We start from the raw sequence: 27,387 nt of genomic DNA on the forward strand, positions 1-27,387 counted from the left end.
CCGGGGAGGGTAGCGGTTTCATCTTGTTCTTGTCTGAAACCAGATGGGTTTCCCGTGGTCTCTGCCTCCCTCCATCGGTCAGATACCCATTGACTGTATTGATCTGTGTCTGTCCCGGCGCCGTTTGCTCTGGACGCATAATGAGCGAAAGACCTTTGTGGTCTCGCCCCCGAGGAGCTCACCCTGCTAGAGGCATTAGACCCACAAACAAGTCCGACACGAAAGCATTGTATGGGTGGGTTGTGTAATTTAAGTAGACGCCAGGCAAGTGGTCTGTCGTGTGTTCTTTCTTAGTCCCTGGTGGTGTCGTTGGCCGCGTTGGGGGGACTTGTGTACGTGGCTGAATGGGTGTGCAGTCTGTGGTTGAACAGGCAGCAGCGTCCTCTCTGGTTCCTGTGAGGAGACATACTCCCATGTGCATGTGACACTTACCCGGAGGCTTCTCTTCCAGAGCTCTTTGACATCTGTCTTGCCCGAGCCAAGGAGAGGTGGCGGTCCTTCAGCACAGGAGGCTCCGAGGCGGAGAACGAAGGTATACGTGGCTCTGAGTCCCGTGGGCCACCTTGGTCAATTACGTGTGTCCTTATTTGTTACATAACCAACAGAGTTTACTTAACAGGCATGGTGGTTGGTGCAAATTTACAAAAAAACTTCACAGGAAAAGGGATTTTTTTAGAGCAAACAAGTTGAAGAAACAACGTTTAGGAGAAAGCATTTACCAGTTCCTGCGGGGTGTTTGTGTCCAGACGTGCAAGGGGGCCGGTCCTAACCGGGGGGTTTCCTTTATTCACTGTTCACATGATTTCCGGCAGGCTGGCCCCTAGGGCTGGGCCAGGGTTGCCTCATGCAGGATTATGGGAACTACCCCAGGGAGATGGGGCGCTGCACGTTTGCCACATGAGCTTCTGGAATTTCCGTGATGGACAGGAATGATGACTTCGGTTGGTTAACTAGTACCTTGTCATGGTTTTTTGTGTACTATGAGTGCTGGAGTTCAAAAAATATGAAACTAGTCATCCGTAAACATTTCTTAGAAACGGAACACGAGAGTGTCCCCCGCGGTAACTGCCGCACAGGCTGAGTTCCCACCAGCGATGCTGGAGACCGTGTAAACGTGTGTTGTTGTTTCCCGGGCCTGGAGCCATTGGTGTATCGTCCTTCATTTGTCCCTCCCACTTGTTGACGTAAGGTAACATCAAGTCAGGTTTTGATTTCAGACCCTGGAAGATACCTAACGATGACCTAGCATCAGACGGGGCTGTGAGACGTTGCTTTTCAGTAAGAAACCCCACAAACTGTTGGAAGCCCAGAGTGGAGTCTGTTGGCTCACGCTGCATTTGGGCCCCTGTCCCTGTGCAGAGCAGCTCCCCTGTTTGATCCCTGTAAAGCTTCAGAGCCTTCTGATTCTCGCACTTGCTTGCCCCTGACAGGTGTTGTGACTCTTGATCTTTTGATAGATGCCGGGTTTTCAGCAGCAGACCGAGAAGCCAGTTTGGAGCTTATTAAACTGGACATTTCTAGAACGTTTCCGAATCTCTGCATTTTCCAGCAAGTAAGTGGTGGTAATTTGTTGCTTTGAGTATGTTTCATCTAAACATCATAGACGCCAAACCGTACATGTTTGTAATCAAGTTTGAAAATACTAGGGGATTTTGGGGGGAGTGGGGGGAGGGCAGTGTCATGTCAATACGTTTCGACTTCACCAATGAGGGGAACTGGTTCTTTCCAACAGACGTTTAGCATGGCCACGCCTCTGCTTTTAAAGGCCGTTCTGGCCTCCTTTGGAAATGTATTATGGAAGCCTCGGTAGGTGTGGCACGAGACGGGCCCCGTGTGCTGTTCCGTCCGACAGCTTCCCTTGGCGCTGCTTCGGTTCTGGGGCCGCACGCAGCACCACTCAGGACGTGATCCGGTGTGGTCGAGCCTGGGGTGTGGGCCGGGGCAGGGTGGCTGCAGAAGTCCTTGGCAGCCGCGGGTTGCAGTGAGGGTGGGCTTCTGAGCAGATGGCCCGGGACAGTGTGACACCACCGGGTATAGAAGCCAGCCACGGGAGCCAGGATGCAGTATTCTCTTGGATGGCAGGAAAGAGACCCGTGGGGCTTTCCCGTGGGCTTCTGAATTTGCAAAGACGGGGCGCAGGGCTGCCAGCAGTGGATTCTGGAACGGAAGGCCTCTTCTTCTGACAGCAGACATTTACCTGGGGGGCTTGTTGGACCCTCCCGTATCCAGTCTGTTACGGTTTTTGCCAGTTCTGCTTCTGAAATATCCTCGAATTTGTCCTTTCTGTGTTCCTGCCACCCTTACTTGGCGCAGATGCCCATCCTTCGTGGGTCGCCGCACCAGCTTCCACACAGGTCCCCGGCCTCCTCCATGCACTCCCCTTGGGGCCTGCCGAGCAACCTGGGAATCCCCGGTCCCCTTCTGCCAGGCCCATCTCTAGGATCGTGCCATGCACACGCTAGGGAACCAGAACACACGGTTCCCCGGCCACCTGGAGTGAGCCCGGCGTGCAGGTGCAGACATTAGAGACCCATGGGCTTTGCAGAAACCTGGGTGTGTCCCAGCACGGGGGAGCTGCAGCCAGGGCGTGGGGGAGGTGTCGGGAACCGGGTCACTGAGGAAGGGCTCTCAGGCTGTGCTTGGGGTAGGGACCAGAGAATGGGAAAAACATTCCGGGCAGGAGGAGGAGTACAAGGGAAGCATCAGAGAGCGGATGGTGCAGGGGATCTCTGCTGCCTCCGGGAGAGAACCTCGCTGAAGGACCAAACAGAGAGCGTGGAGTTCGGTGCTGCGGCCCCTGCTCACTGCCTCCTGGCCACTGTGGCCGATCCACGAGCCCACACCCTGGAGGAAGGGGAGTGTCAGGGCAGTGCTGAGACGCACTTGCAGCGTAGCTGCACCGCTGAGAAGGGCGGTGGGCGCGCCGGGACGGGGCCCGGGAGGTGCTGGCGCCTTGCCGACGCGGACGGCCGGCGTTCCCAGGGCCGGCGACCCAGAGTGTGATCTCCCAGACAGAGTCTTTCTCGGGGACTTGGCCTTCTCAACGGATCCACTGGGCGATTATCATGGTGCAGGGAGATGTGTCCCGAAGAAGACGAGCTTTAGGGATCTCTCTCGGATGAGGTCGGGGCAGATGGCAGAGAAGTTGGCCTTTTTCTTTCCTCCGGGTTCCTCTGGGTGTGTCCTCAGTCTGTGGTTCCCTCAGCTCCGAATTTTATAACACGTAATATTACAAAAGCAAAGGGCAGTGGGAGGGGGAGAGTGTGGGGAGATGGCCAAAGCACAGGCTTCTAAAATCAGGAGCTGTTATCTTTGTCAGAGAAAGGACACATAGCATTCGGCAGGGCAGGAAGTCCTTTAAGTGAGAACCGATTTACCTTTAAGGAAAGTTCGCCGTAGCACTCTGGTGTTTCTCAGGTGGTGACCGTCCACACCGTGTTCAGGGGGGCATTTGGTGCCACCACAGGAGCTCCTGCCCATCCCCCTTCTCTCATTTACCCTCCTGCCGTAGGCATTCCTCCCTTCGTTCCCCTGTGGTTTGGCAGTGTCTCTTTCGCCTGACATTTTCTGTGTGCCACAATGTGATGGTCGAGGCCACGGCGTTCTTTCTGAGTCACATGCAGTCGCCTGTAGAGTGACTTCCTCGTCACACGCACCGTGTACGCTTTTTATTCCTCGAGTTAACTGAGGCCGCATGGTGGATGCGGGCAGGGAGAGCGGGATGCGGGCCGGGCCGGTGCTTTCACGGCGTCTTCGGACACACGGACTCCGGCGGACGCGGCTCTGTACTGGCTTCTGCGCTCACTTAGAAGCTGGGAAGCCCCAGCACACGTCTGGGAGGGATGGCCGAACCGGGAGGGTGTCTGGAATACCACGGTCGCTCGCGGGCCTGGACGCTTGGAGGGTAGTTCTTAAGGCTGCCGTGCTGAGAAACACGAAAGAATCCAGGGAAGGGAGGCAGAGAGGCCGGTCGGGACGGCGGGTGGCGCTCACTCCCGAAGAACCCTGGGGCGGGGAGCGGGCAGGCCCGCTGAACGGGGCAGGGGAGATGGTCACCCAGCGGGAGCCCGCGAAGGGTGGTTTCCTCGGGAGGCGTTCACGCCTGAGCTGCCCGCTTTCTTCCAAGCAGCTTTGCGGGTTGAGTCTGCGGCCTCTCTTGTCAACCGCGGGTTGGTAGTCCGCTTGTTGAATTGCGCTGTGCGTGGAGAGCTGCTAGCCCCGTGCTTGGCCGCTGCTTGGTCGTCTGTAAACGGCCGGCGTGACCGGCGGCAGGAGCAGCAGCACCGTCACACGCCGTCGTGAGTACTAACCAGACTTACGCACGTGTTGTTTTTGGTGTGTTGATCCTTTTAGGGCGGTCCGTACCATGACACGTTGCACAGTATTTTGGGCGCTTATACTTGTTACCGACCGGATGTGGGTTATGTAAGTGAACTGTTTCAATACCTTATACCGTTCTCCTCTACAAAGAAAGTCAGAATGTTGCCCAGCCCACCTTGGCTGCAAACGTCAGGTTGCGTGCCTTCAGATTTTTTTTTGGTTGTGGTCGAGGGGGTCGGAGAGCCTCATGGTAAATGGAGTCGCCTCCGTTTTCTTGTAAAGGGATCGAGCTGACACGGCCGCTCTGTGGCATTCATCACGTTTTAATTGGGTTTGATTTTCATTTTTTGCACGTGATTTTTTTTTTTTCTAGCACTAAATTAAAAAGATCCTAAGCAGTAACCATTTAAAAGCCATTGCTGCCGTTTTTGTGGCTTAGCAAGTGTGCGTGCGCATGGTCTTAGATTTAACACGCTAAGTTAGATGCACGTTCCCACGGCACCAGGACGCTGCATTCGGGAGGGCGGTACTTCAGATGCCAGATGTGTAGCGGGGGGAGGTCCATTTATCGTTCTCTGTGGGGACGGAGGCGGGGACTGAAGGGGCGTGGGCCAGGCGGCTGATGTGACAGAGCCGTCCGAGGAGGGACAGGTCAGGGTCCAGGAGGCTCTCAGTTCAGCTTCGGGCGGGTGGTGGTGGGGGGGGCGGTGGCTGTGTGGGTCTTTCTAGCACGAGGGTGGGTGTTGATGGTTCCTCTTTCGAATGAAAGAGCAGCTCAGACTGTGGGGCTACCGTGAGTTTAACCCCCTTCTCTGCTTCCCTCAGGTCCAGGGCATGTCCTTTATAGCGGCAGTGTTGATCTTGAACCTAGATACTGCAGATGCCTTCATTGCTTTTTCTAACCTTTTGAATAAACCCTGTCAAATGGCGTTTTTCCGAGTGGACCATGGCCTTGTGAGTATCTTCAGCGTATACGCCCTGGGTACCCTGTCCTCACACAACCCGCTATTGCTAACCATTGCGTCAGAGGGGAAGGGAATGTGTTTTCCGGACGCACGGTTAATAGTCATTCGTATGTATTTCTTGTTCGTGTGTGTTTCTGAATACATTCTTTCAGAAGTATTTCTGAAAATATGTTCTTTAAACAAGGGAGGAGGGGTGGCTCCTGCCCGCATGCACGCACTTTGTGGCACAGCAGAAGGCCGGGCGCGGGCTCCGCATCCGGGTCTGTCAAACGGAACGTCGCCTCATTCACCTCCGTTGCCGCCCCCTGTCACGCCGGGGCCCCGCTTCGTGCGGTGCGCTCACCACGGAGAGGAGACGTGGTTAAGACCAGCTCCTTGATTCGACAGAGGCCGCGCTGTGTAGACGCTGCTGTAGGCGCAGAATAGGTGGAAGGGGAGCTGACAGGAGTCGCCCTCACCTGCTCCTGGGGGCGGGTCCCCTGCGTGGCGCAGATGAACCAAGGCTCGGAAACGACATGCCCCATCGGGTCACGCAGCTGGTGAGTGGAAGGGGCATGAGCTCAACCCGTTCTGCTTCCTAAGCCTGTGGGCTTTCTACGGCCCGGAAGAAGAATCGCCCGTTCAACAAGCCCACTGGCCTTTTCAACGGGCGCTGTCTGGATTGGCTGACAGTTTGCTGACGATTGTCACCAGTACTTCTAGACCGAAACGATCCGATAGTTTAGATCAGCTGGAGAACATTTCTTCCTGAATGTCCTAAGGACTCTGAGGATTTCTTGCTCAGGCAGCACGTACGTTTAAAAAAAGAAGTATCTCAAAACTGCTGCACAAATGGCGGCCCGTGGGACGTTGACGAGTCCTTGTGGAGGGCAGTTCGGTCCTGAGCGTCAGTAGTGGTAAGTGGCAGGGGTGTCTAATTCTGCTCGTGAGAACCGTTCAAAGAAAGTCCCGTTCCGAGAAAGTCACAAGCATGGACAAAGCATGACGCACAGGGATGGTCTGGCGTCATTATTTATAACTGAAATAATTTTAAATTATCATGAAAATGGAAACAGTTTAAAAGGGAGTTTAGGGGGAGACAGAAAGTTATTTAAAATCTGGCAGTAGAAACAACAGGTGTTGGCCAGGATGTGGAGAAAAAGGGCAACTCTCTTACACCATTGTGGGAACGCAAACTGGCGTAGCCACTGTGGAAACAGGTTAGAGGTTCCTCAGAAAATGAGAAACAGAATTACCGTATGCTCCAGCAATTGGACTACTAGGTATATGAACGTGGAAGATGAAAACACTAACTTGAAAGGATACACGCACCCCTGTGTTTATAGCGGCGTTGTTTATGGTAGCCAAACTATGGAAGCGGCCCAAGTGTCCGTCGACAGATGAACGGGGAAAGAAAACGAGGTGTGCGCAGTGGAATATCACTCGGCCATGGAAAATGAAACCTTGCTACTTGCGAAGACACGGATGGAACTTGAGAGTGCGATGCTGAGTGAAACAAGTCAGAGAAAGAGAAGGACCATGTGATCTCACTTGTAGGTGGACTTTGAGAAGCAAAACAAGTGAACAAAGGGAAAAAGACCAACCACGAAACAGACTCTCCACTATAGAGAACAAAGTGGTGGTCACTAGCGGGGCGGGGCGTGGGGAGGTGGGTGGAGAAGAGGTTCTGGGGGTGCAGAGTGAACTTAGCACCGAGTAATGTGCGGAATCGTGGGATCACTCACTGTGTGTACGTCTGAAACTAATCCAGCACAGTGTGGTTGCGATCAGATACCGGAATTACAATAAATGAATGGAAAGTGACGAAATCTGGCCGCGAACCAGTGCAGTACCGATGTTTGCAGAAAAGATTGTACCGTGGAAGAGGTATTGAAGATAAAAAGCTAGTTTTCTTCAAAAGTATCTGAGATAGAACATGTGCCGTAATAGCTACCATAGTTAACAATAGAAGGAAATGAACCCCAACATTGATAGTATTTACAGATGGTCCTCTTTTGTTTCCATACTTCTTAAGTTTTTTTTTTTACAGACTTTCACCGTCAGGAAAAAGCTTTTTATGTATAATAAAATGATTTATATATTTTTTTTTTAATTTTTTTTTCAACGTTTATTTATTTTTGGGACAGAGAGAGACAGAGCATGAACGGGGGAGGGGCAGAGAGAGAGGGAGACACAGAATCGGAAACAGGCTCCAGGCTCCGAGCCATCAGCCCAGAGCCCGACGTGGGGCTCGAACTCCCGGACCGCGAGATCGTGACCTGGCTGAAGTCGGACGCTTAACCGACTGCGCCACCCAGGCGCCCCTAAAATGATTTATATTTAAATTTCCTAGTTTTGAATATAAGACCCCAGGTGTCTGTTTAGAAACCTGTAATAAAAACCGTACTTCAGAATTTTAATTTAGGGGGGCAACCGGGCAACTCAGTCATTCGGGCATCTGACTCTTGATCTCCAGTCAGATCACGATCTCAAGGTTTGTGGGGTCAAGACCCGTGCCGGGCTCTGTGCTGGTTGTGGAGCCTGCTTGGGGTTCTCTCTCTCCCTCTTTCTCTGCCCCTCCTCTGCTCACATGTGCTCTCTTTCTCTCTCTCTCAAAATAAAAAACTTAAAAGAGAATGTTTTTAAGAAAAATTTTTTTAGCTTAGGGGCTCCTGGGTGGCTCAGTCAGTTAAGCATTTGACTCTTGATTTCAGCTCAGGTCATGATCTCCTGGTTCGTGAGTTCAAGCCCCGTCTTGGGCTCTATGCTGAGTGTAGAGCCTGCTTGGGATCCTCCCTCCCTCCCTCTTTTTCCCTTTTTCTCTCTCTTTGTCTCTCTTTCTCTCTCTCCCTCCCTCCCTCCCTCCCACACACACGTATACACTCTTTCTTAATATAAATAAACTTGAGAATTTTAGCTTGTATTTTTAAGGAAAGATTATGGAATCGTAGTGTTGAATGGGGTCTCCCAAAAGTAGCCCTGTGGACCTTGGGGCCCGATAGCTGTGGGGGGTGGGGGGGCGTCCTGTGCCTCAGGGGAGACAGGCAGCATCCCTGCCAGTCGCACCTCCCGCTACTGTGACATCAGAAATGTCCTCAGACATCGTCAGATGTCCCCCTGGGAGGCTGGGTCCTCCCCCGCCCCCGTTGGGGCCCACTGGTTTACGGTGCATCCTTCCCTTGGGTCTCAGAGTGCCGTCGCCCTCATGCATCCTGCTGCTAAACGGGACAGAACCGGGCCACCAGGCTCTGGTGTGTAGGGTTTCTCATCCAGCTCTAGCTGTTCGTTCTGTTCCTGTGCTGCTCCCCTACTCGGTGCGCTTTGCTTTCGTACCAACCCGCTAGGGGCCGGGAGGCACATGCCAGCGGGGTACGGGCCGTGGCTGCCTCCTGCTGCGTGACAAGGGCGGCGCTTCTAAGCCAAGGCGTTGGCCTGTGCCACATGTTAGTCTTCTGTCCCCTCTGGATGCGCTGGGGTTGAGAGTGAGGGACGCACGCCGCCTCCGGTTCTTTTAGACGGTTAACCGGTCCTGCTTCTTCGAGAAGAACAGTGAGCCCACAAAGACTCCACCTTCGCAGCACAGTTCAAGGCCAGCCTTGCCGCACACCGATGGCAAGTTAGTGACCGCTCTGGGCGTCCGTTCTCTTCTCTGTAAGTTGAGGAGATGCTACAGTGTAGCTAGTGATGCCCCTGTGACGACTAGAGAAGGCGCTGATGTAGAAATTGCCCGAGCCCGGCGATGAGTTCCCCGTCAAGACGGGTTAGCAACTGTGCAAGAAGACCATTGTATCCTGAAAGCGTTAAGAATGTTGATTTTAGGGGCGCCTGGGTGGCTCGGTCGGTTAAGCGTCCGACTTCGGCTCAGGTCATGATCTCACGGGCCGTGAGTTCGAGCCCCGCGTCGGGCTCTGTGCTGACAGCTCAGAGCCTGGAGCCTGTTTCAGATTCTGTGTCTCCCTCTCTCTGACCCTCCCCTGTTCATGCTCTGTCTCTCTCTGTCTCAAAAATAAATAAACGTTTAAAAAAAAAAAAAAAAAAGAATGTTGACTTTCCTCTGTAGATTGCAAACCTGTGCTGATAATTGGTATATTTCACATTATTTCCCCAGATGTTGACCTATTTTGCTGCATTTGAGGTATTCTTTGAAGAAAATTTGCCGAAATTATTTGCTCATTTCAAGAAAAACAACTTAACTCCAGACATCTACCTAATTGATTGGTAAGACTGAATTTCCTATGTGTTTTGTCACAATATTACTACCTATGACTCTGACTGTCTTCCTTTATTCCCTCAAGGGGAGAAATGGTTTCCTGGACCTATTTGTTTTCAGAGCGCCATGTGTCCATTCATCAAGCGAGGTGTCACTAAACCCCAGGTCTGTGCTGGGCTCTCTGCTGGGACCTAGTGACGAGTGGGGCGCAAGACACAGTGCTCTCCTGTCAGGAGCCCTGTCCGGAGGGAAGGCACGTGTCCGTGGGCGGCTGTGCCGCGTGAGGTGCATGCTGTCTGTTAGGAGGGTGAGATGGACAGAGCCCCGGACCCAGGCTTGGGGGTCACAGCGCACAGAGGTGTCCCACGAGTTGGAGCCCAGGCACGATGTGGGCACGCGGTGGTCCAGAATTAGCAGGGCCATGGCCGTCCATTTGGTGATGCTGGAGCCTAGAGCCGAGGGTGAGGGGGGCAGGTGAGAGAGGTGGGGAGGCCAGGTCGCGTGGGTCTTAGGTGCAGGACTATGGAGCCAGCGGGAACGCTTGCGGGCTTTTGCTTGGCGTGAGGACGGAGGTGGGTTATATCCGGAAGTGAGGCTTAGGTTATTGGGGAGCCTGGGGGCAGGGACAAATAAAGACGAAAAGACCAGTGCTCGAACTGAGGCTTTAGAAGCTGGGGGACGGTGGGGAACGGAGAGACCGGGAGTGGAAAGCTTTGGGTCCCCGAGAGAGTTGGTGTGCGTGTGTGAGAGAAGGCCGAGAGTTGTCCATCTGGTGAGGGGCACGACTGTTCCACCCGCTGAGGTCCGAGTCGGGCCAAATTGGGCAGTGAGGCTAACGGATTTTGCTTGGCCGCAGTGATTTTGAGGTACCCCCTGCACCTCTGAGTAGACACAGAGAAGATAGCAGGTGTTAGAGAGTTCTGGGGTTCACACGGGTGGATGTGGCTGCCTGAGGAGGGGGTGGCATGTCACCCCAGAGAGCCCGGTGTCTGGGGGCAGACTTGTGGAGCAGAGGTGGGAGGAGTGTGGTTCTGGAACGCTCAGCCCCGGTCCAGCCTCTCCTATTACTTGCCTCGTGGCCGTGTGCTGGGCATTAACCCTCTCCGAGCCCGTTGTCTCATCTTTCGCCTGCAGCGATGAGCCTTGTAGGGCCTTCGAAGGTGACGCCACTGCCCGGCTTACAGAGGGGCTCTGCAGACGAAAACGATGTCACTCGGCCCAAAGGCCCATTTGGGCTTCAGCACGACTCGCATAGTGAATCTAAAACTGTTGGTAACGGATTTGGAGCTGGTTTGATTTTTGGTCATCTGAAACGAGGCTCAGGCCCTGAGAGAAAGCAGACTTGCCTGCACCCTTGGGAATGAGCCTTTGGGATTCTTGGCATTTGTTGCCTCCACCCTAAACCCCGAGACTGTTATTATGACTCTGCTGAATACTCGCTGGAAACCAGGGTTCGGGGGTTGGAGCTTGTAGCTGGTGTCGCTTTGGAGTAGTGAGCATCAGGCCGTGAAGTGACCCCTGGGGCGGGGGCGCTCTGGGCTGGCCTATCTGGCATATCTCACAGGTCACCCGTATTTAGCAAATGACCTCTTAGATAGGCTCCCCTCTGCACCCCCACTGGTGCTGCCGTGGTGCTAACCGTGACTTCGCCCTGGGAGGGGGTGGGGGTGTGTTGGGAGACAGTCAGACCAGACCGGAGTCTTCAACTTCTGCCTTACCTGTTTTAGGGCCCCAACTCAGATTCTTAGGATTTCAGGCTGAAAGCGAAGTTTGGAGAACACTGTCCTGGAATAGTGTCTTTCAGACTTTTTCACCCTGACTCGCAAACAGGAATTATTTCTGTGTTGTGATGCAGTGTGTGGCCACGTGCCCAGAAATTCGCTCTGTATACAGGACTGAAACCAGTTTCAGACAATACCTAGCCCTTGTTTTGTGTAAAGCATCCTGAAATTTCCTGTTCTGTTCTATTTATTTAAAAAAGTGTTGGGGCGCCTGGGGGGCTCAGTCGGTTGGGCGTCCGACTTCGGCTCAGGTCATGATCTCCCAGTTCATTAGTTCGAGCCCCGCGTCGGGCTCTGTGCCGACAGCTCACAGCCCGGAGCCTGCTTCGGATTCTGTGTCTCCCTCTCTCTCTGCCCCTCCCCTGCTCATGCTGTCTCTCTCTGTCTCAAAAATAAATAAAAACATTAAAAAAAATTAAAAATAATAAAACAATAAAAAAAGTGCTGGAGGTCACCCACTCTGATTGATTTTACAGTGCACTAATCTTTTTTTTTTTCTTACTGTTTATTTTTGGGAGATACAGAAAGCACAAGTCGGGGAGGGACAGAGAGAGAGGGAGACACGGTATTGGAAGCAGGCTCCAGGCTCCGAGCTGTCAGCACAGAGCCCGACGCGGGGCTCGAACTCACAAATCACAAGACCATGACCTGAGCCGAAGTCGGACACTTGACCGACTGAGCCGCCCAGGTGCCCCCACAGCGCACTAATCTTGATGGGGTCAGCAGGGGCAGCGTAGAGAACACCGTCCTTTCCGAACAGGACCCGTTCGTTTCTCCTCTGTCTGGAGGCGGTTATGATCCAGGTGGGGGCAAAGGTCAGGGGCACCATGTTGACCGGCGGCAGGGCTTCCCACACAGGGTTTCCCTTAACTCTCAGAACAAGCTCTTGGAGCGAATTGTGACACGTCCGTTTTATAGATGAGAAAAGCAAGGCTCGGAGAGGCAGCGTGGCCTGCCCGAGGCCACGGCTGGCTGGCGTTCAAACTCAGGTTCCCGCTCCAGACCTCGTGCGCTGTCCCACGAGTCCTTCTGAGGGACTTGGTGGGAAGGCAGTGTCACCCGAGCGTTGGGTCCCGTAGCTCAGGCTCCGGAGATCGCGTCCGCGTGCTGATGATGCGCCTGCAGAGAGGAACGCCTGGACCGGACCGTCCGTGACGAAAACTGAAGCCAGTGCAGGCTGTCTAGGTGCAGAGGTAGCTCAGGGATTCCACTCCTGAGACCGTGGCGATGGGTCCTGGTGGCACCCGATGCCTCGTGAACGCCACGCCCGGTGCCCTGGTGAGGCCCCTGCTTACTGCTTTCTAGAGTAAGGACCAGGTGGGACGTTGTGTCTGCGGCTGCAGCAGGGGCTGGGAGGTAGGTTGACTTGAGCACAGGAAAAGCCACGTTTTCCGGACTTCCCCCTCGCCGTCCACGGTTACTGATGGTCTGCGGGGAGTCAGGGTCTTAGCCGGGCGCTCACAGGTAGGAGCTCAGGTGGGGGACAGGGCAGGCGGCGAGGAGGAAGCCAGGGGAAGAGCACGTCTTGTTCAGGACCTGCCCTCGAAGCTGACGCTGCGGAGACGCTTGTTTTGTCCTCACGGTGTCCGCGCCAGGCGTAAGCACATCTTAGCCCAGAGGAGGCCCCTGAGGCCCCTGCCCGGGGTCACACCTGTAGTGAGCGGTCCAGGCTGGTCGCGCTCAGCTTTTGCCTTTTCAGTGTGTCCTGCCACCTTCCCAGAGCCACATGCGCACCCATAGCGGTGGGGCTGCACCTGACGTGTGCTGTAAACCGGGGTGGACCTAGGCTTCCGGTTACTAACTGCCGGAGGACGAAGGCTCTCTGGCCTGTTCTGTGTCCCAGGGTCGAGGGCCCCATCTGGGTTGGCCGGCCGAGTGTCCTGGGTGAGCTGTGTGGGCACTAAGGGGACCAACTCTTTCCTGCCACGCTGTCCACCCACTGGAGGCCAGCTGGGAATTGTTCCTGCTTTATTCCCAGGATGGTGTCTCTGCACTGCGATGATCACATTCCAACTTAGAGGCCGTTAGCCTGGCGCAGTTGGAGAGTCATTCCTCCGGAACGTTCTTTTCTCTCCTTCCACCCCTGCAGTGCATGCCTCCTTCCATCACAGCCCTGACCCACTCTGAGGGCATCTTTTGTTTCTTGCTGTTCCTGCCACGGACCGAGCTTAGTCACCTCCGTGTGGCCAGTGCCGGGCCCCGTGTGGGAGGACGGACACACGGCCGTTGAACTCTTCAGACTGTTCCCTGTCGCTGTCGAGTGGCAGAATTCCCCAGAGATGTGAGTGGGTTTTGCGGTAATCTCGGATTAGTAAAAGAATCCGCGGCACGGTCCGCGTCATGATTAGCGTCCGGGGGTCCTTGCTCTACCTTGAGGGACAGGCTCAGGGTGAAGTTAAAGTTGGCAGATTTTAGTTTCTGTTGCAGCTTGTACTCGTTTATTTGTGGATGTTGACTTTTGGGTGACAGGTCAACCTGCGAGCGCCCCAAGAGCAAGGCTTGCCTCGCTGAGCTCCCAAGTGCCCAGGCTAGCGTCTGGCGTGCACCGGGGCCTTCATCGGTGTGTGTGTGTGTGTGTGTGTGTGTGTGTGCGCGTGCGCGTGCATGGATGGGGAGGGTCTGAGCCTGCAGTGAGAAGCCTGTCGCAGGAAGGGCCTGCGCAGCCCGTGTGTCACCGGCACGCCCCCAGCCTGGCCGCACACGGCGCCTGCGGTACAGTGCGGGGCTCCCGTGGTTTGCCCGGTGCCTGCCCGGCCCTGCTGGGGGCTGGGACGTGAGGGTCCAGTTAGAAAGTGCTCTGGGGGCACTGAGATGGACGTGACTGCTTCCAGGATCGGGCCGGGGATCGGGCTGGTTAACTGAGTTGGAACAGAGCCTTAAGTAACTGCCTCCCAGTGTTTAATGAATGCACGTTATGTTTGGCATGTTAATGTATTTAATCCTCACAAAATCTAATCAGGCTAAGTGGTAGCTCCTCATTTCTCAGCGTCTGTTCTAGCTGCTCGGCCGAGTCTGTTACGAACACGGGGAGTGCGTGGTGAGGTAGGGGGTTGGGGGCAGAGGCTCGTAGGCCTAGGAGAATCTGGGCACAGCTGGGAGTTGGGGCCTTGAGGGTCTCTGGTTGTGGCTTCCCTGCAGCAAAGACCGCTGGTGGCTCTTGTGCCTCGGGCTGAGATACACTTCTCCACAGCCGCCCTTTATCTGCAGTTTCCTCGTCTGGAAAGTGGGGGTGAGGATTGTACGTCCTTGTGGAGTTGCAGCGAGGATAAATCGGATAAGCCGTGTAGACCGTAGGAAGCAGCACTCAGAACAGAAGTCCGCACTCCCCGCCAGCTCTTGCCTGCGCCGGGCCCTTGGGGGTGGACCAGGGTCGGGTTGGTTTCTGAGAGTGAGCCAGGCTTTGGAAGCAGTAGAACCCCTTCTCCCCCTTCGGAACCCCCTTGCTTTCCTGCAGGCTCAGACGAACAGTTAGAACAGACATTGCAGGGAAGGATGTTTTCTGGAAGTTGGGAGGGCTCGAAAGCTGGCCTGTTCCTTCCGCACGTCATGGGGGAGACGGATGCACAGAAGCTGTGTTTGGTGTCCTTTATAAGCCTGCAGCCACTTGTTTAGTTCAGCAACACAGAAATAACTTTAATTTGCGTTCGTTGAATTTATACCTGAAGTTAATCGTTTTTCTGTAAGTTTATTTATTTTGAGAGAGAAACAGAGAGAGAGAGAAAGAATCCCAAGCAGGCTCCATGCTGTCAGGGCAGAGCCTGACTTGGGGCTCGATCTCATGAACTGTGAGACCCCGACCTGAGCCAAAATCCAGAGTCGGACACTTAACCGACTGAGCCATCCAGGCGCCCCTGAAGTTACCATTTTTGGTATAAAGTGCCGTCATACTCGGTGGTCCGGAGGAGAAGAAGCCTTGAATGCTCTCTTGCTACCATGGGGAGAACCCTGCAGCCGTCCTGGGCAGGCCTCGGGGCCCTGTCCCTCGTGCCCTCCCGGGTCGGTGCAGGATTGGAGCAAGAGGAAGCCGAGCACACTGGGCACAGTGAGAGCCCACGAAAGGCTGGAGACGGGAAGGGCGGGAGGGCCCTGTGCAAACAGCAGCCCCCCTGTTCCCGCTGCTCCGACCCCGACCCCGACCCTGACCCCGACCCCGACCCCGACCCCTCTGTGGGGCCAGGGCAGAGCCTGGTGGAGCGGGAGCTGAGCGCGTGCGCTCTTGAGCTGCGTGAGCAGTGCCTGCTTAAACGCCCTCTGCTGAGAGGCAATGAGGGGAGGACCGTTTCAGTGTCTTACTCACAGTAGGTGTTTGAAGCTAAGTATGGTTTCAGATGCAGGCAAGCGTCTGCGGGTGTGGGGTCAGAAGTGGTCTTCGTGGAGCAGGCGGTCGACACTGGCATGAGGCCCCTCTCCGTGGGAGCCGTGCTCCTGCAGGAGGGGTGGGAAGAGGGTGAGTGGACAGAGGTGTCTGTCCTGGAGCCCGAGGGGACGGAGCCACGTGACCCTGGGCTTGAGGGGTGAGGGGCTGAGCCCTGGTTGCTGAAAGCCTCAGAATCCACCAGGCTCAGGGGAGGCATAGGGCAGACCAGGGGGCCATCTCGGGGCTGAGTGTGATGAAGGAGTGCGTGGCTTTCTGCCCGGACCGTGCCGTCCCCGAGACTCTGCCGGCCGAGGTTGGTGGCTGTTGGGAAAGATACGGGGCTCAGCGCCAGCACCGGGCAAGAAACCAGGCCAAGCCCACGGTCCCGGAAACGGGCCTCTAAGAGTGAGAGGGGATTTACAAGATGTTGTCTTTAAAAGGCGCATTTTATTTAAGGTGTGACGTTCGGGGCCCTGACGATTCTGTGTCTGCACATAAAACGGTGAATGATGTGCAGTGTGGCTCAACCCACTTTCCTACATGGGAACGTGTCAGGGATCAGTTCAACGTTTGTCATTCTTCCCTGTCTGATGCTGGGACGCTGCCTCTGTTTGGTACCATCTCTGCACCGACTGTCGCCAGCCCAGAGCCTCCTGAACTCCAGGTCCTAAATAAAGGATGAACTCATTTGGCCACTCGGACGTCTGACACTCAGACCGCGTGTCCTCACACTCACCTCTTGACGTTTTTTTTTTTTTATTTAAAAAAAATTTTTTTTTCAACGTTTATTTATTTTTGGGACAGAGAGAGACAGAGCATGAACGGGGGAGGGGCAGAGAGAGAGGGAGACACAGAATCGGAAACAGGCTCCAGGCTCTGAGCCATCAGCCCAGAGCCCGACGCGGGGCTCGAACTCCCGGACCGCGAGATCGTGACCTGGCTGAAGTCGGACGCTTAACCGACTGCGCCACCCAGGCGCCCCATCACCTCTTGACGTTGTTGACGCAGCCAGAGACCCCACGTCTCCTTAAGCGACAGCTCCGTCCTTCAGGTTGCACGGCTGAAACCCAGCGTCCTTGACTCCTCTGTTGCATTTATCCACCGCGGAGACCAGAGTTCCTCCGCTTTGGCCGCCTCCACTGCGGCCTGCCTCCTCTGACCTCGCCTGGGTGGTTTCAGCGGCTGCCCAGGGAGGCCCATGTCTGCGACGGGCACGTCTCAGCACCGTGGACAGGGGCCTCGTCTGGTCAGACCCTCCGCCGGTTTTGCCTTGCACGTAGAATAAAACCCAAAGACCTCGTAGCCGCCTGTAAGGCCCGCCCGTGCCGGGCCCGGGTCTGCACGGGCTTCTCCGTGGAATTCTCTCCTCTGCTCTTTTTGCCTTCGGCCCAGCGGCCTCCTTGTTCCTCCTCGACTGTGAGGTGTCCTCACAGCTGGGGACACCTTCCTTTGGCTGGACACCGTCCAGACCCCCTCCCTTGGCTTGTGGCCTCTTTTTCAGGGCTTTATGGACACGCCGCTTCCTCAGCCATCCCGTTGAGAAGTGTGTGTGTGTGCATTCACACGTGTGTGCGCATCCAGGCCGGCAGTCCGTGTCTCCTACCCCTGCTTGTGTTTGTTCAGCGTCTGACACGCTGGGTACTTTATCCCCTTTGCTCCAGAGGGCGGGAACTTTGTCCCTTTGTCTGATGCCACGTAGCCTCGTCACCAAAACGCAGAGATTAGCGTTATAGCAGTAGGCTCAGAGGTACTTACGTTCACGGACGGACCCATCTGCTCAGCGTCAGAAGGGCTCGGGTGTGGGCAGTTTCCGCATGCAGCAGCGGAAGGGCCTGGTACGGATGGACGCGAGGCCTCAGGGGTGCGTGGCGGGTACTGGCCGTGGCGTTCCTGATCATTCAGATGTTTACTTTTACAGAGCTCAGGATGGCTAAAGTAGTTTGTGGAGATGCGCACGTGAATCTGAACCCAGGGAGGTCACGTCAGACGCGTTTTTCTCGTTGTTACTTTGCCCTTTGCCTGTTGTTTTGTCCGTTTTCCGATAATTTTTTATTAAGACGCTGCTTTTAAGATGTCAAGGGTTTGCTTTCCAGGAATGAACTGGCAGGTGAGAGAGTATCTTGGAGGAGGTCAGTTCTGCACTTTTTTTTATAGCGTTAATAATGTGCGTTTTGTAGGTAGAACTGAGAATGTTCTCTAGATTCAGACTAGAAACAAAAAAATCTCTTGGATCTCATGAATAAATAAACTTTAAAAAAAAAGTGGGGCGCCTGGCTGGCTCCGTCGATGGAACGTGTGGTCTTGATCTCTGTAGATTAATCTCTATAGAGGTTACTAACAATAAATAAATAAACGTAAAAAAGTCTCTTGGATCTTTCTTTAACTGTGTTTTCTTGACCGAATGATAAAATGGTTTCCCGTTTTTGAGATGTTAACAATTCAGGCTTAAGTCTTGTTGTGACTTTAAAAAACAAAGTGTCCTGGGGCACCCCGCTGGCTCAGTCCGTGGATGATGTCAGGGTGGTGGGCTTTCAGTCCCACATTGGGCATAGAGATTACTTAAGAATGAAATCTTTAAAAATAAGTAACCAGATAGATAGATAAACGTGTCTCGCCTGGTACCGTGTAGAGCAAGCAGTCCGGTCGTTTAGGGCATGGGCTTTGGAGTCCGGTTCGCAGCCTGGCTGTGTCACTTACCGGTGGCAGGACCTGGGACTCAGTTCCCTGTGGTCAAATGAGCTAACAGAACCCGTCTCCCAGGGTGGTTCTGGCTGTTGAGTGGGGGGTGCTTGTGATGTGCCCGCTGTAGTGCCCGGCACATAGTAGGTCCTCAGTTTATTTTATTTTATTTTATTTTTAATTTTTTTTTAATGTTTATTTATTTTTGAGACAGGGAGAGACAGAGCATGAACGGGGGAGGGTCAGAGAGAGAGGGAGACACAGAATCTGAAACAGGCTCCAGGCTCTGAGCTGTCAGCCCAGAGCCCAACGCGGGGCTTGAACTCACGGACCGCGAGATCATGACCTGAGCCGAAGTCGGACGCTTAATGGACTGAGCCACCCAGGCGCCCCAATAGGTCCTCAGTTTAAACTTAGCTCTTGTGGTTTGTATGAGGTAGGGCCTTCCTGTGACACTTGTCTGCCTGTTCCATCGTCTGGGCCGAATGAAATCTAAATTGTTATGCCTTCCTTAAAACTCTTGTTAGAGTTTGGTAGCCTTGGATATTTTGGGGTCTTAATTAGCATGCTCTTTTGCATGCATGCCCCGGACTGCCTGAAGTGTTCCTCTGGGCTCTGGGGGAAAGGCTGTTTCTGGGGCTGAGCACGCTGCCACGTGAGAGTTTGGAGTTCACTGCAGACAGGAGAGCCCGTGCGCGGGAGCCTCGTGAGCGCGTTTGCCAGGATGGCACAAACTTTCCGGTGGCATCTATCATAGGAAGCAGAGTCCTGCTATTGGAGGCTGGACGTTACTCTCTGACCAGGGCAGCGCCGTAGTCTGAGTCCAACACTGGAGCCCAGGTGCCTTCACGGGCCCTGTGTGTGTAGAGCTGGCACGGGCACTAAGGGAAAACTGAAACCGTGGACGGGCGATTCTCCGGGAGGGACAGGGGACGTGCCCCAGCAACTGAGAAGCCCCACTTCTTTGTCACATTTTTTAAATTTTTGAGAGAGAGCAAGAGTGAGCGAGGGGCAGGGAGAAAGGGGGAGAGAGAGAGAGAATTCGGAGCCTGGAGTGGGGCTCGAACTCATGAACCCTGAGTTCGTGACCTGAGCCGAAGTCGGGCACTTAACTGAGCCACCCGGGCGCCCCGAGAATCCCCACTTCTGATGAACACCGCTGCTGGGGAGGAGGTGGCGAGAGCCGCTAACGTCTGGGACACTAGAGCAGATTGGCGGAGTGCCGACTCACTTACCTACTCGGCGGAGACGGCCGGGTGCTGTGCCACATGCTCGCCTGGAGGGAATTGGCCAGGGTCCCTGCTCTTGAGCGTCTCTGTGGGGAGCAGCAGGGCAAACACGAGTTATAAGCCCCAGGGTCAGAGGGAGCATCTGGCTGGTCCTGGGGATGGCACCCGGGCTGCGTCTCCCGGCTGAGGGAGGAGGGTGGGTTCACAGACAATCCGTTTGGCCTGCGTCCCTTTGGATTCGCCTCGCTTTGTGACACGGGCACTTTCCGGGTTAGAAATGCTTAAACCCGAGGATGCAGTTGGTCACCCAAGATGGTATTTGTTGGGTAGTTTGGATGGTAATTGTCACCGTATTTTAAGAGAGTGCCTGTGCGCTTCACTTTTTCACCTGATGGTTTCCGTTAAGTACAAGATCGGTTTCTCGTGGAAGAGTTTGCTTTGTTCCTTCACAGACTCCCAGGGGGAGAAAGTACACAGCACTCTTGAGAAGTAACGTGCACATGCCTACACTGGTTACAGGGTTCTGTTGACTGTTTTGATTTCCTTGAGACTCTAAGCTCTTAACCTTGGGTCCAGCGCCTACCACAGAGTAAGCACATCGTCAATTCTCGATAAATACTTGTTGAATGGATGCCATCAGAGTCAGCAATATAGAGAAGGTACAGAGAATCTGCATGAAAGCTGATAGTGCTTTTTTAATAAAACCGGCCTTCAGAATGAATGCGGGCCTCGACCCCCACACCTTGTGTCTAAGTATGAACATCACTGACTCAGGGCGTGTTCTTAACGAATTAGGCCTGAATTCCGAACTCACTCTTTGTGCCATCCGAAACCTGAAAAACTCAAAACTTTTTTTTTCCAGGATCTTTACCTTATATAGTAAGTCCTTGCCCCTCGACCTGGCCTGTCGCATATGGGATGTGTTCTGTCGTGACGGGGAGGAGTTTCTGTTCCGCACGGCCCTGGGCATCCTGAAGCTGTTTGAGGACATCCTGACCAAGATGGACTTCATTCACATAGCCCAGTTCCTTACGAGGCTCCCAGAGGACCTGCCCGCGGAGGAAGTTTTCGCCTCCATAGCTACAATTCAGATGCAAAGTCGAAACAAGAAGTGGGCTCAGGTAAACGGATCCTTCGTTCTCTTTTCCCTGCAGAGCAGTTTGGCTCAGTAGCATGACTGAGGAAGTTCATTGCTGCCTTTTGAGAAACCAGCCCTCCCTAAAGAAAGTCCTCCTTGGACCGGAGATGAGGAGCCTGGGTTTGAGGCTGGGCTCTGCCACGGGGGGGTCATCGGATGGACAGGTGGAGGGGCGGGTAACAGAAGCCTCTGAGTCATTCTGCAGTGGCGCCGGGGGACCACTATGCTGTCCACAGGTTAGAAGGCATTTTGTAAAACCAGGCGCCGCCACCCACCCCCCACCCCCCCCCCCCCCCCCCCCCGCCACTGCTGTGCTTGGCGCCGGGCGGAAGGGATTGTCCCCCATCGCTGATCAACAGACGAGATCCACAAAGGCAAAATGCTTGCCCTCAGCGGTCAGCGGAGGGCAGGAGGACTGAAGGGTGGCTCCCCTGGGCTGTGTCCTCTGGCCCTCTGGTGGCTGAGTTGGGGGAGTGGCTGAGCTGCCCTGTGGGAGCGAGTCCAACCTGGGCCTCCTTCTAGATCCCTCTCACCTCCTCTGGACGTCCCGTCTAGGGTTGTCCCCTGGGCGATTAGCCGGTGTTGTCTGGTTCCAAGTCTTTATTGGGCAAAAAAGGAAAAAACAAGCCTTGCTTCTCACAGGCTTATTTGAGCCTTACAGGCTCAAAGCTTGTCTGAGCGGCAGGTCGCACTGGGAAGTTATCTGTGGACGTTTCTACTCCCCTGTGTATGCCAAACAGCACATCCCTCATTTACCCTTTGTGTTAGTGGGAGATTTCAACGATTTTTCTAACGTTTATTTGTTTTTTTGAGAGACAGCATGAGCAGGGGAGGGGCAGAGAGAGAGAGAGAGAGAGAGAGAGAGAGAGAGAGAGAGAGAGAGTCACAGAATCCGAAGCAGGCTCCAGGCCCTGAGCTGTCAGCACAGAGCCCGACCCGGGGCTCGAACCCAAGAGCTATGAGATCATGACCTGAGCTGAAGTCAGACACTTAACTGACTGAGCCCCCCCCCCCCCCCCCAGGTGCCACCTTTATTTTTTTTAAGCAATTTTTTAAATGTTTATCTATTTTTTGAGAGACAGGGTGTTAGTGGGAGATTTTAAATCCATATTAAAATGGAATAAAATAGATCACAGACCCTACATCTTTGTCAGCCAGTCAGTTTTCAGATTTCTAACAGTCTCAGGTATCCGTGGCTTTACAGTTAGTTTGAATCAAGATCCAAATAAGGTTGGATCCAGCTACCACATTGCCGGTAGCTGAAAGATCTTTTTAGTCTTCTGTTTTTATTTTAATATATAGGTTACCCCACCTTTTATCCCTCCTTCTGTATTTATTGAAGAAATGAGGTCATTGGATCTACAGGGTTTCCCAGGGTCTGGATCTTGCTGGCTGTACCCTTGCAGGGGTGTTGACCGTGGTCTTCAGTACGGGCGATTTCCTGTAAAGTGACTCTTAGATCCACCGGCTTGATCGTGTTCGGGTGTTTATGTTTGGTCGTAATATTGCGAAGGTGATCAGGCTCCAGCAGCCTATTTATTTTTATAACAGTTTTATTGAGATGTAGTTTATGTACCATAAAATTCACCCTTTTGAAAGCGTACAATGGAGTACATTGATTAACCAGAGGGAAGTTCCCCTGTCACCTGGGTCTGCTGTCCTGGCCCTTGAGCCGGCCCCTTCTGTCCTTGCTGCCCTGTGATGTGCTGTTCGGTCTGGCTGGCAGACTCCCTTCCCGTCTGGCTCTTTTGGGGAGAAGCACGGCTGTTGTGACGGGACCTTGGGCAATACCATGAGGTGCTCCCCTGGTCTTAACTGGGGGCGGGGAGAGGCCCTGTTTTGTGCTGAGGGTGATGGGCTTTGCATGTCTGAAACGCTGCATACGTGCTGCCTTGCTGCATACGTGGGTGAGCCTTGAAAACCGTGTGTTGTGTGTGAGAAAGCCAGACAGACGCTGAAGGCCACGTGCCCTATGATTCCGCTCGTAGGCAAGTCCAGGGCAGGTGAGTGGTTCCCCAGGCAGTGGGCGAGATCGGGCAGGGTAGCGGGGACGGGAGTTCGCAGGGTCCTTCTTGAGGCGGTGAAGACGCTCCAAAGCGGACCGCGGTAGTGTCGCACGCGTGGATGGACACGCTACACGCCACTGAGCGAGCGGTACGCTCTCACCGGACAGATGACGCGGTAAGGAAGTACGCCTCAGTAAAAGTGGGACAGAATACGCTCGGCTCGTGAGTGAGTAGGACTGGCGGTCCGCTTAACAGGGATCTGGTGACAGGCAGAGAGAGAGCCTTCCTCTGGTTAAGAAATAAGCGGACGGTGCGAAATGAAGACACGGGGCCCCAGGTTCACAATGGTTGAGAGTTTGAAGGGGGGCACTGCCTGGGCCGTGTGCCCTGCGCGGGAGGGTGTGCTGCGGTCTTCCTGACGCACCTGCTCACGGTGGTTCCCTGAAGTCGCGGCAGTGACCCGAGGCCTTTCCTGGCAGCCTTCGTGCAGCTCGTGGGACTGTGCTTCCTGTCTATACGTGCAGTCATGGGTCTGCCGACCTTCCTTTGCTTGTCACTGGTACCCAGCCCACACATCCCCATGTGTCCCCCCCGCCGACAGGCGCGCACACACACACACACACACACACACACACACACACGCAGGGAAGGAGGAAACCCAGGTCTTCTGTGTCGCTTCTTGTGTTTCAGGACAAGGTAAAAATGTTTGGTTAAAGCTAGGTCAGAGGCTCGTGAACAGTAGGACGTTTTCTAATAATGGGATCGTGATAGTCGTTGGCCTGATGCTGGGGGTGCACGTGGGCATCGAGTTTGTACCGTTCTAAGTCCCACAGGAGTTGTGGTCTGTATACATTCTCCCAAATGCTGTGCTTCGGGTTAAGACCCTGGCGAGCTTTCCAAAACCAGTAGACGTCCGCGTCTGCTTGGCAGTCCCAAGGAGGCAGAGCTGGACAGGGGGACCTTTATCTACCGTTAGTCTTTCCGTGCGATTTATTGGAAACCTACAGAAGATGTTTCTGCTCTACCCCATGTAATCTGTGATTCAGTTGAAGTCACACAGGGCCTGGCCTCAGGAGATGAGCGCTTGGTTCTGGAATCAGGCAGATCCAGGTTGGGACGTGTGTGCTGCTTGAACAGCCGATGTCGTGAGCGCGCGTCGTTCAGGTGCCTGACTGCGGGGCTGCTTGTGTGCTAACAGTCGCTGTGCGCGAGCTGCGCCGACTTAGGGAGCCCGTGCTGTTGCCACTGCTGTGTTAAGCCGTCGCGGTGGAATGTAGTGTCTTTAAAAACGAAGGTGTTAACCAACAGCCGAGAGAGCGCAGAGTTGGGAGCCCAGTCCCTTTGGGGAAGCTCGGGAGGGCCCCAGAAGAGCCCGGGTCTGTTAGCACGGTTTGCTGCTGAAGTGGAGAGGCGGGCAGGGAGCGTCCGCGCTAACGGTCCGGGGGTGCTCGTTGGCGTGCTGGAGCGGGTGGCCTGGCTTGGGGGTGGTGAGCCCAGGGGCTGGAGCCGGATGTGGGAGGAGAACCCTGTAGCCCCGTGTGGACATTGGTACCGTGGCTGCTGGGACATGGTTGTAGGACGTTAGCCGGAGGCGGCACGGTTGGATTCTCACGCCGGGAAGAGGGCCCTGGCTGCGGGTGTTGAAGGCGGACCAGGGCAGCGGCGGACGTGGGGAGGCAGAGGCCCCTGCTAGGAGGCCGTGCGTCCCGTCGCCACACCTGTGTCCAGTGTCCTTGCACATCACCCACGGGCGTCCCCTGTGCTTCCAGGTACTGACCGCGCTGCAGAAGGACAGCCGGGACGTGGAGAAAGGCAGCCCGTCGCTCAGACACTGAGGGGACAGGCGGACCCGCGCTCGGCACCGAGCAGACCTCCAGGTGGCACCTCGCGTGGCTTCGGACGCACGCACGCACGCGCTGACCGCGGACGAGAACGGGCTGTTTTCACGTGTGATCCTAACACTGGAGTTGGCCTTAAACAAAACAAACAACTTTCAAAGAACTACACCAAGGCTTAGCCTTAAGAAGCTCGGTGGAAAGAGGAGCCAGTGTTGACCAGGGCCAACACTGCATACTCTGCATGGTTTAAACCTAAGGCAGTGGCTAATCCCCCCCTCCCCCACCTTATTTCAGCGAAAGTTAATTAAATTGTCATGCTTTTATGTCAGCTAATGAAAAGTACGTTACAGTCTTCCTTAGCCAAGGTGTGTGAGAAATCCTCCCGGGGAGGCCTCGGAGAGGTGATTGGCTCATTTACGTACGTGAGTAGGGAAGGGGTTGTCGATTCCGTTCCCGGGACGACCTGTCCAGAGCTGGAGGTGATGTTTTCACAGCCCACCTACCCAAGCTTGTGGGAAAGGAGAATGGGCTGTCCCAGGGCGGTCACGCACGAGTGCCCGAGGGCTCCCTGGGATTCGACGTGACCTCTGGGTTGGCGTTTCTCCATCGTGGCCTTGACAGAATCCCAGCACGAGTCCCATGCACGCTGAGGTTCCGGGGCCCCCGTGCTCTCCGAGATTGCTGCGCCCTCCAGCTCCTGAGCAGAAGAGCTGCTCACACAGACGGCCCGAGACCTGGCGGAAAGAGCCCGGGAGGACCCCCACGCCTCCCATCTGCGGACGCCAGGCGGCTTGCGGGTGGGGGGGGGGGGCCGGGAGCCTGCTCCCTTGCTGTCACGGGCTGCTGCTCTTTCTGTTGTCACCTGAACGGCAGGACCGGTCCTGGTACCAGATGTTCCCTCCTCACGTACTCGGCTTCAAGGTAGACCGAGGTGAGGGCCGATGAGCAGGCCGCACACTTCCAGTGGTACGGACGACAGGCCACTCGGGGCTCTCGGTGTTTGTCCTGTGCGCCTCTCCCCACGTTAGCTGGTTTCCCCCGAGTTCATCAGCCGGCAGCTTTCCTGTTCTGACTTTCCCTTGACTGACTTTTACGAATTTTTGTTGTAAGAGCCTTGTTTATCCAAACTCAAAGACACGAGCGGTTTCACACGGACTAGCCCAAAGGACGGGCAGCTGTGTGGAAGCCGGCTCCCGTGTGCCAGCCGGGCTGTGCGAGTGCCCGTGGACGGGGCGAGGGCACCGTCGGTTGCGCCCGGCCCTCCGCCGCCCCCTCAGCTGCACGTCCGCCCTCGGCCCCGAGAGCAGGCATGCGGCAAGGAGACCGGCCGGCAGGGGGCCGGGGCCCGACCGTGACCTCGCCCTTACGGGTTTTCCGTGCCCGCCGCGTCCGCTGCCGACACGCGCAGGTGCGACGGCCAGTTGCGGAGCCGGGGCCCTGTTCGTGCCCTTCACCCCAGCCCTCTTCCGTGTGTCCTGTTTTCTCGAACTGCCTTCGGCCCGTGTCTGCTTAACCGAGTTCTCCCAGGAGGTCGTAGATCATCTTGGATACACTTTCTGCCTCAGCCTTCAAGTGCTGACTCTCCCGACCTCTGGGGGCGGGGAGGGGGGCGTCCCGTCTTCACCGAGGTCTCGCGCTTCCAGACGCAGCCGTCCCCGGACACCGCGATGCTGAATGTAACCCACACTGAGCCGGCCCCTCGCCCGGCCCGGCCGTTCCTCCCACACGTGCTGACTTGCGTTCCGTGATGTGGGCGTTCTGTCCGGAAAGATGTATATATTTTCTTACTGTACATAAAGATGTTCCTAAATCGGGACAGGAAGCGACGCCACAGGGGCATTTGTGCCACTGCCGCGGAACGCGTTTGTGGGACGTCACGTGCATTCAGAACCCAGCCCTTAACCCTTTTTTGTCCCAACAGTTGGACGTTAAATCTCTTTCGATTTACGTCACTACTGATGCATTAAGTTTTTAAACGGGATCCCATGCCGACCGGGAGTCCTTAGCGAATCTTTAGCTCGGGAGAGGTTTTCGTGACCTGTTCAGGGACCACGTGAGGTCTTGCGGTTTGATGTGTCCCCCTCACAGGCCGGGGGTCCTGAGTCCCCACGCAGGGTCCCGTGGCCCCTTTCCGCAGAGGGCTGCAGAGGGCACCCGGCCGGGCATCTCTGTTGGACGCTACCGTTGAGGAAAACTGGAAACAAGTAGACATGCCACGCCCCTTTGGAAGTCTGCATTTTCCCCTTCCTGTGCCCGCGATTTCCAGGACTGCAGGCTCGGGACCTTGGCGCGTCTGGCACTTTAGGGTCAAAAGCTGCGTCCCCACCGGTCCCTGAAAGCTCACCTAGAAACATTGTTCACTTTAAATGGTACTTTTTAACTGCTCAGTTTTTGACTCTTTTAAATAGTTTGCTGATAGAAAAATCCCTGATAATACTTGCTACATATCATGTTTTAATTGCCTGTACAGTTAACCTTTAATTTTATTTAGTAAAGTCTATCAAATTAGGACTTTTTGAACTGTAAATATGTGGTTTTATTAAATAAAAGTCATGTAAAATTGTTACTTGTGTTCACTGTCGCTTGGTTTAAAATTGAAGTTCCCACCTTAAAGTGTGGCAACACCTGACTTGGAGCGTCGTGCTGGTTGAAGATCCACCGAGGCCCAGTTCAGTGAAGGAGTTAATTTGGTCAAGGGATTTGGGAGTTGCGTGTGCCCCCACCCCAAGCTGAAGGGGAACCTCAGACTTGCCCACCCCCGTGGCCTGGTGCCGCGTGCCGCCAGGCTCGCTGCTCACACCTCTGCGCCCGACCCAGCAGCTGGTGCACACTCACCCTGGAGCCTGCTCGGAGTGCTGGTGTCGCGGTCCGGCACCACCGCCACC

General features: G+C 54.9%; 1 protein-coding gene across 10 annotated transcripts in view; it reads left to right on the plus strand.

Moving 5' to 3' along the window:
• Positions 1-27,068, plus strand: part of TBC1D14 (TBC1 domain family member 14) — a 112,336-nt gene extending 85,268 nt beyond the window's left edge. For 8 of the 10 annotated variants that reach the window (XM_047857072.1, XM_047857076.1, XM_047857080.1 and 5 more), the window contains 7 exons: positions 452-532; positions 1,458-1,552; positions 4,354-4,425; positions 5,146-5,274; positions 9,373-9,482; positions 20,383-20,641; positions 24,434-27,068. In XM_047857072.1, the coding sequence (XP_047713028.1) occupies positions 452-532; positions 1,458-1,552; positions 4,354-4,425; positions 5,146-5,274; positions 9,373-9,482; positions 20,383-20,641; positions 24,434-24,499 (812 nt within the window). In that variant the 3' untranslated portion in view covers positions 24,500-27,068. The remainder of the gene's footprint in view (positions 1-451; positions 533-1,457; positions 1,553-4,353; positions 4,426-5,145; positions 5,275-9,372; positions 9,483-20,382; positions 20,642-24,433) is intronic. The other 2 variants (XM_047857073.1, XM_047857075.1) reach the window with 2 other exon arrangements.
• Positions 27,069-27,387: the final 319 nt, after the last annotated feature.

This window comes from Prionailurus viverrinus, chromosome B1, assembly GCF_022837055.1.
Source record: "Prionailurus viverrinus isolate Anna chromosome B1, UM_Priviv_1.0, whole genome shotgun sequence".
NCBI lineage: Eukaryota > Metazoa > Chordata > Mammalia > Carnivora > Felidae > Prionailurus > Prionailurus viverrinus.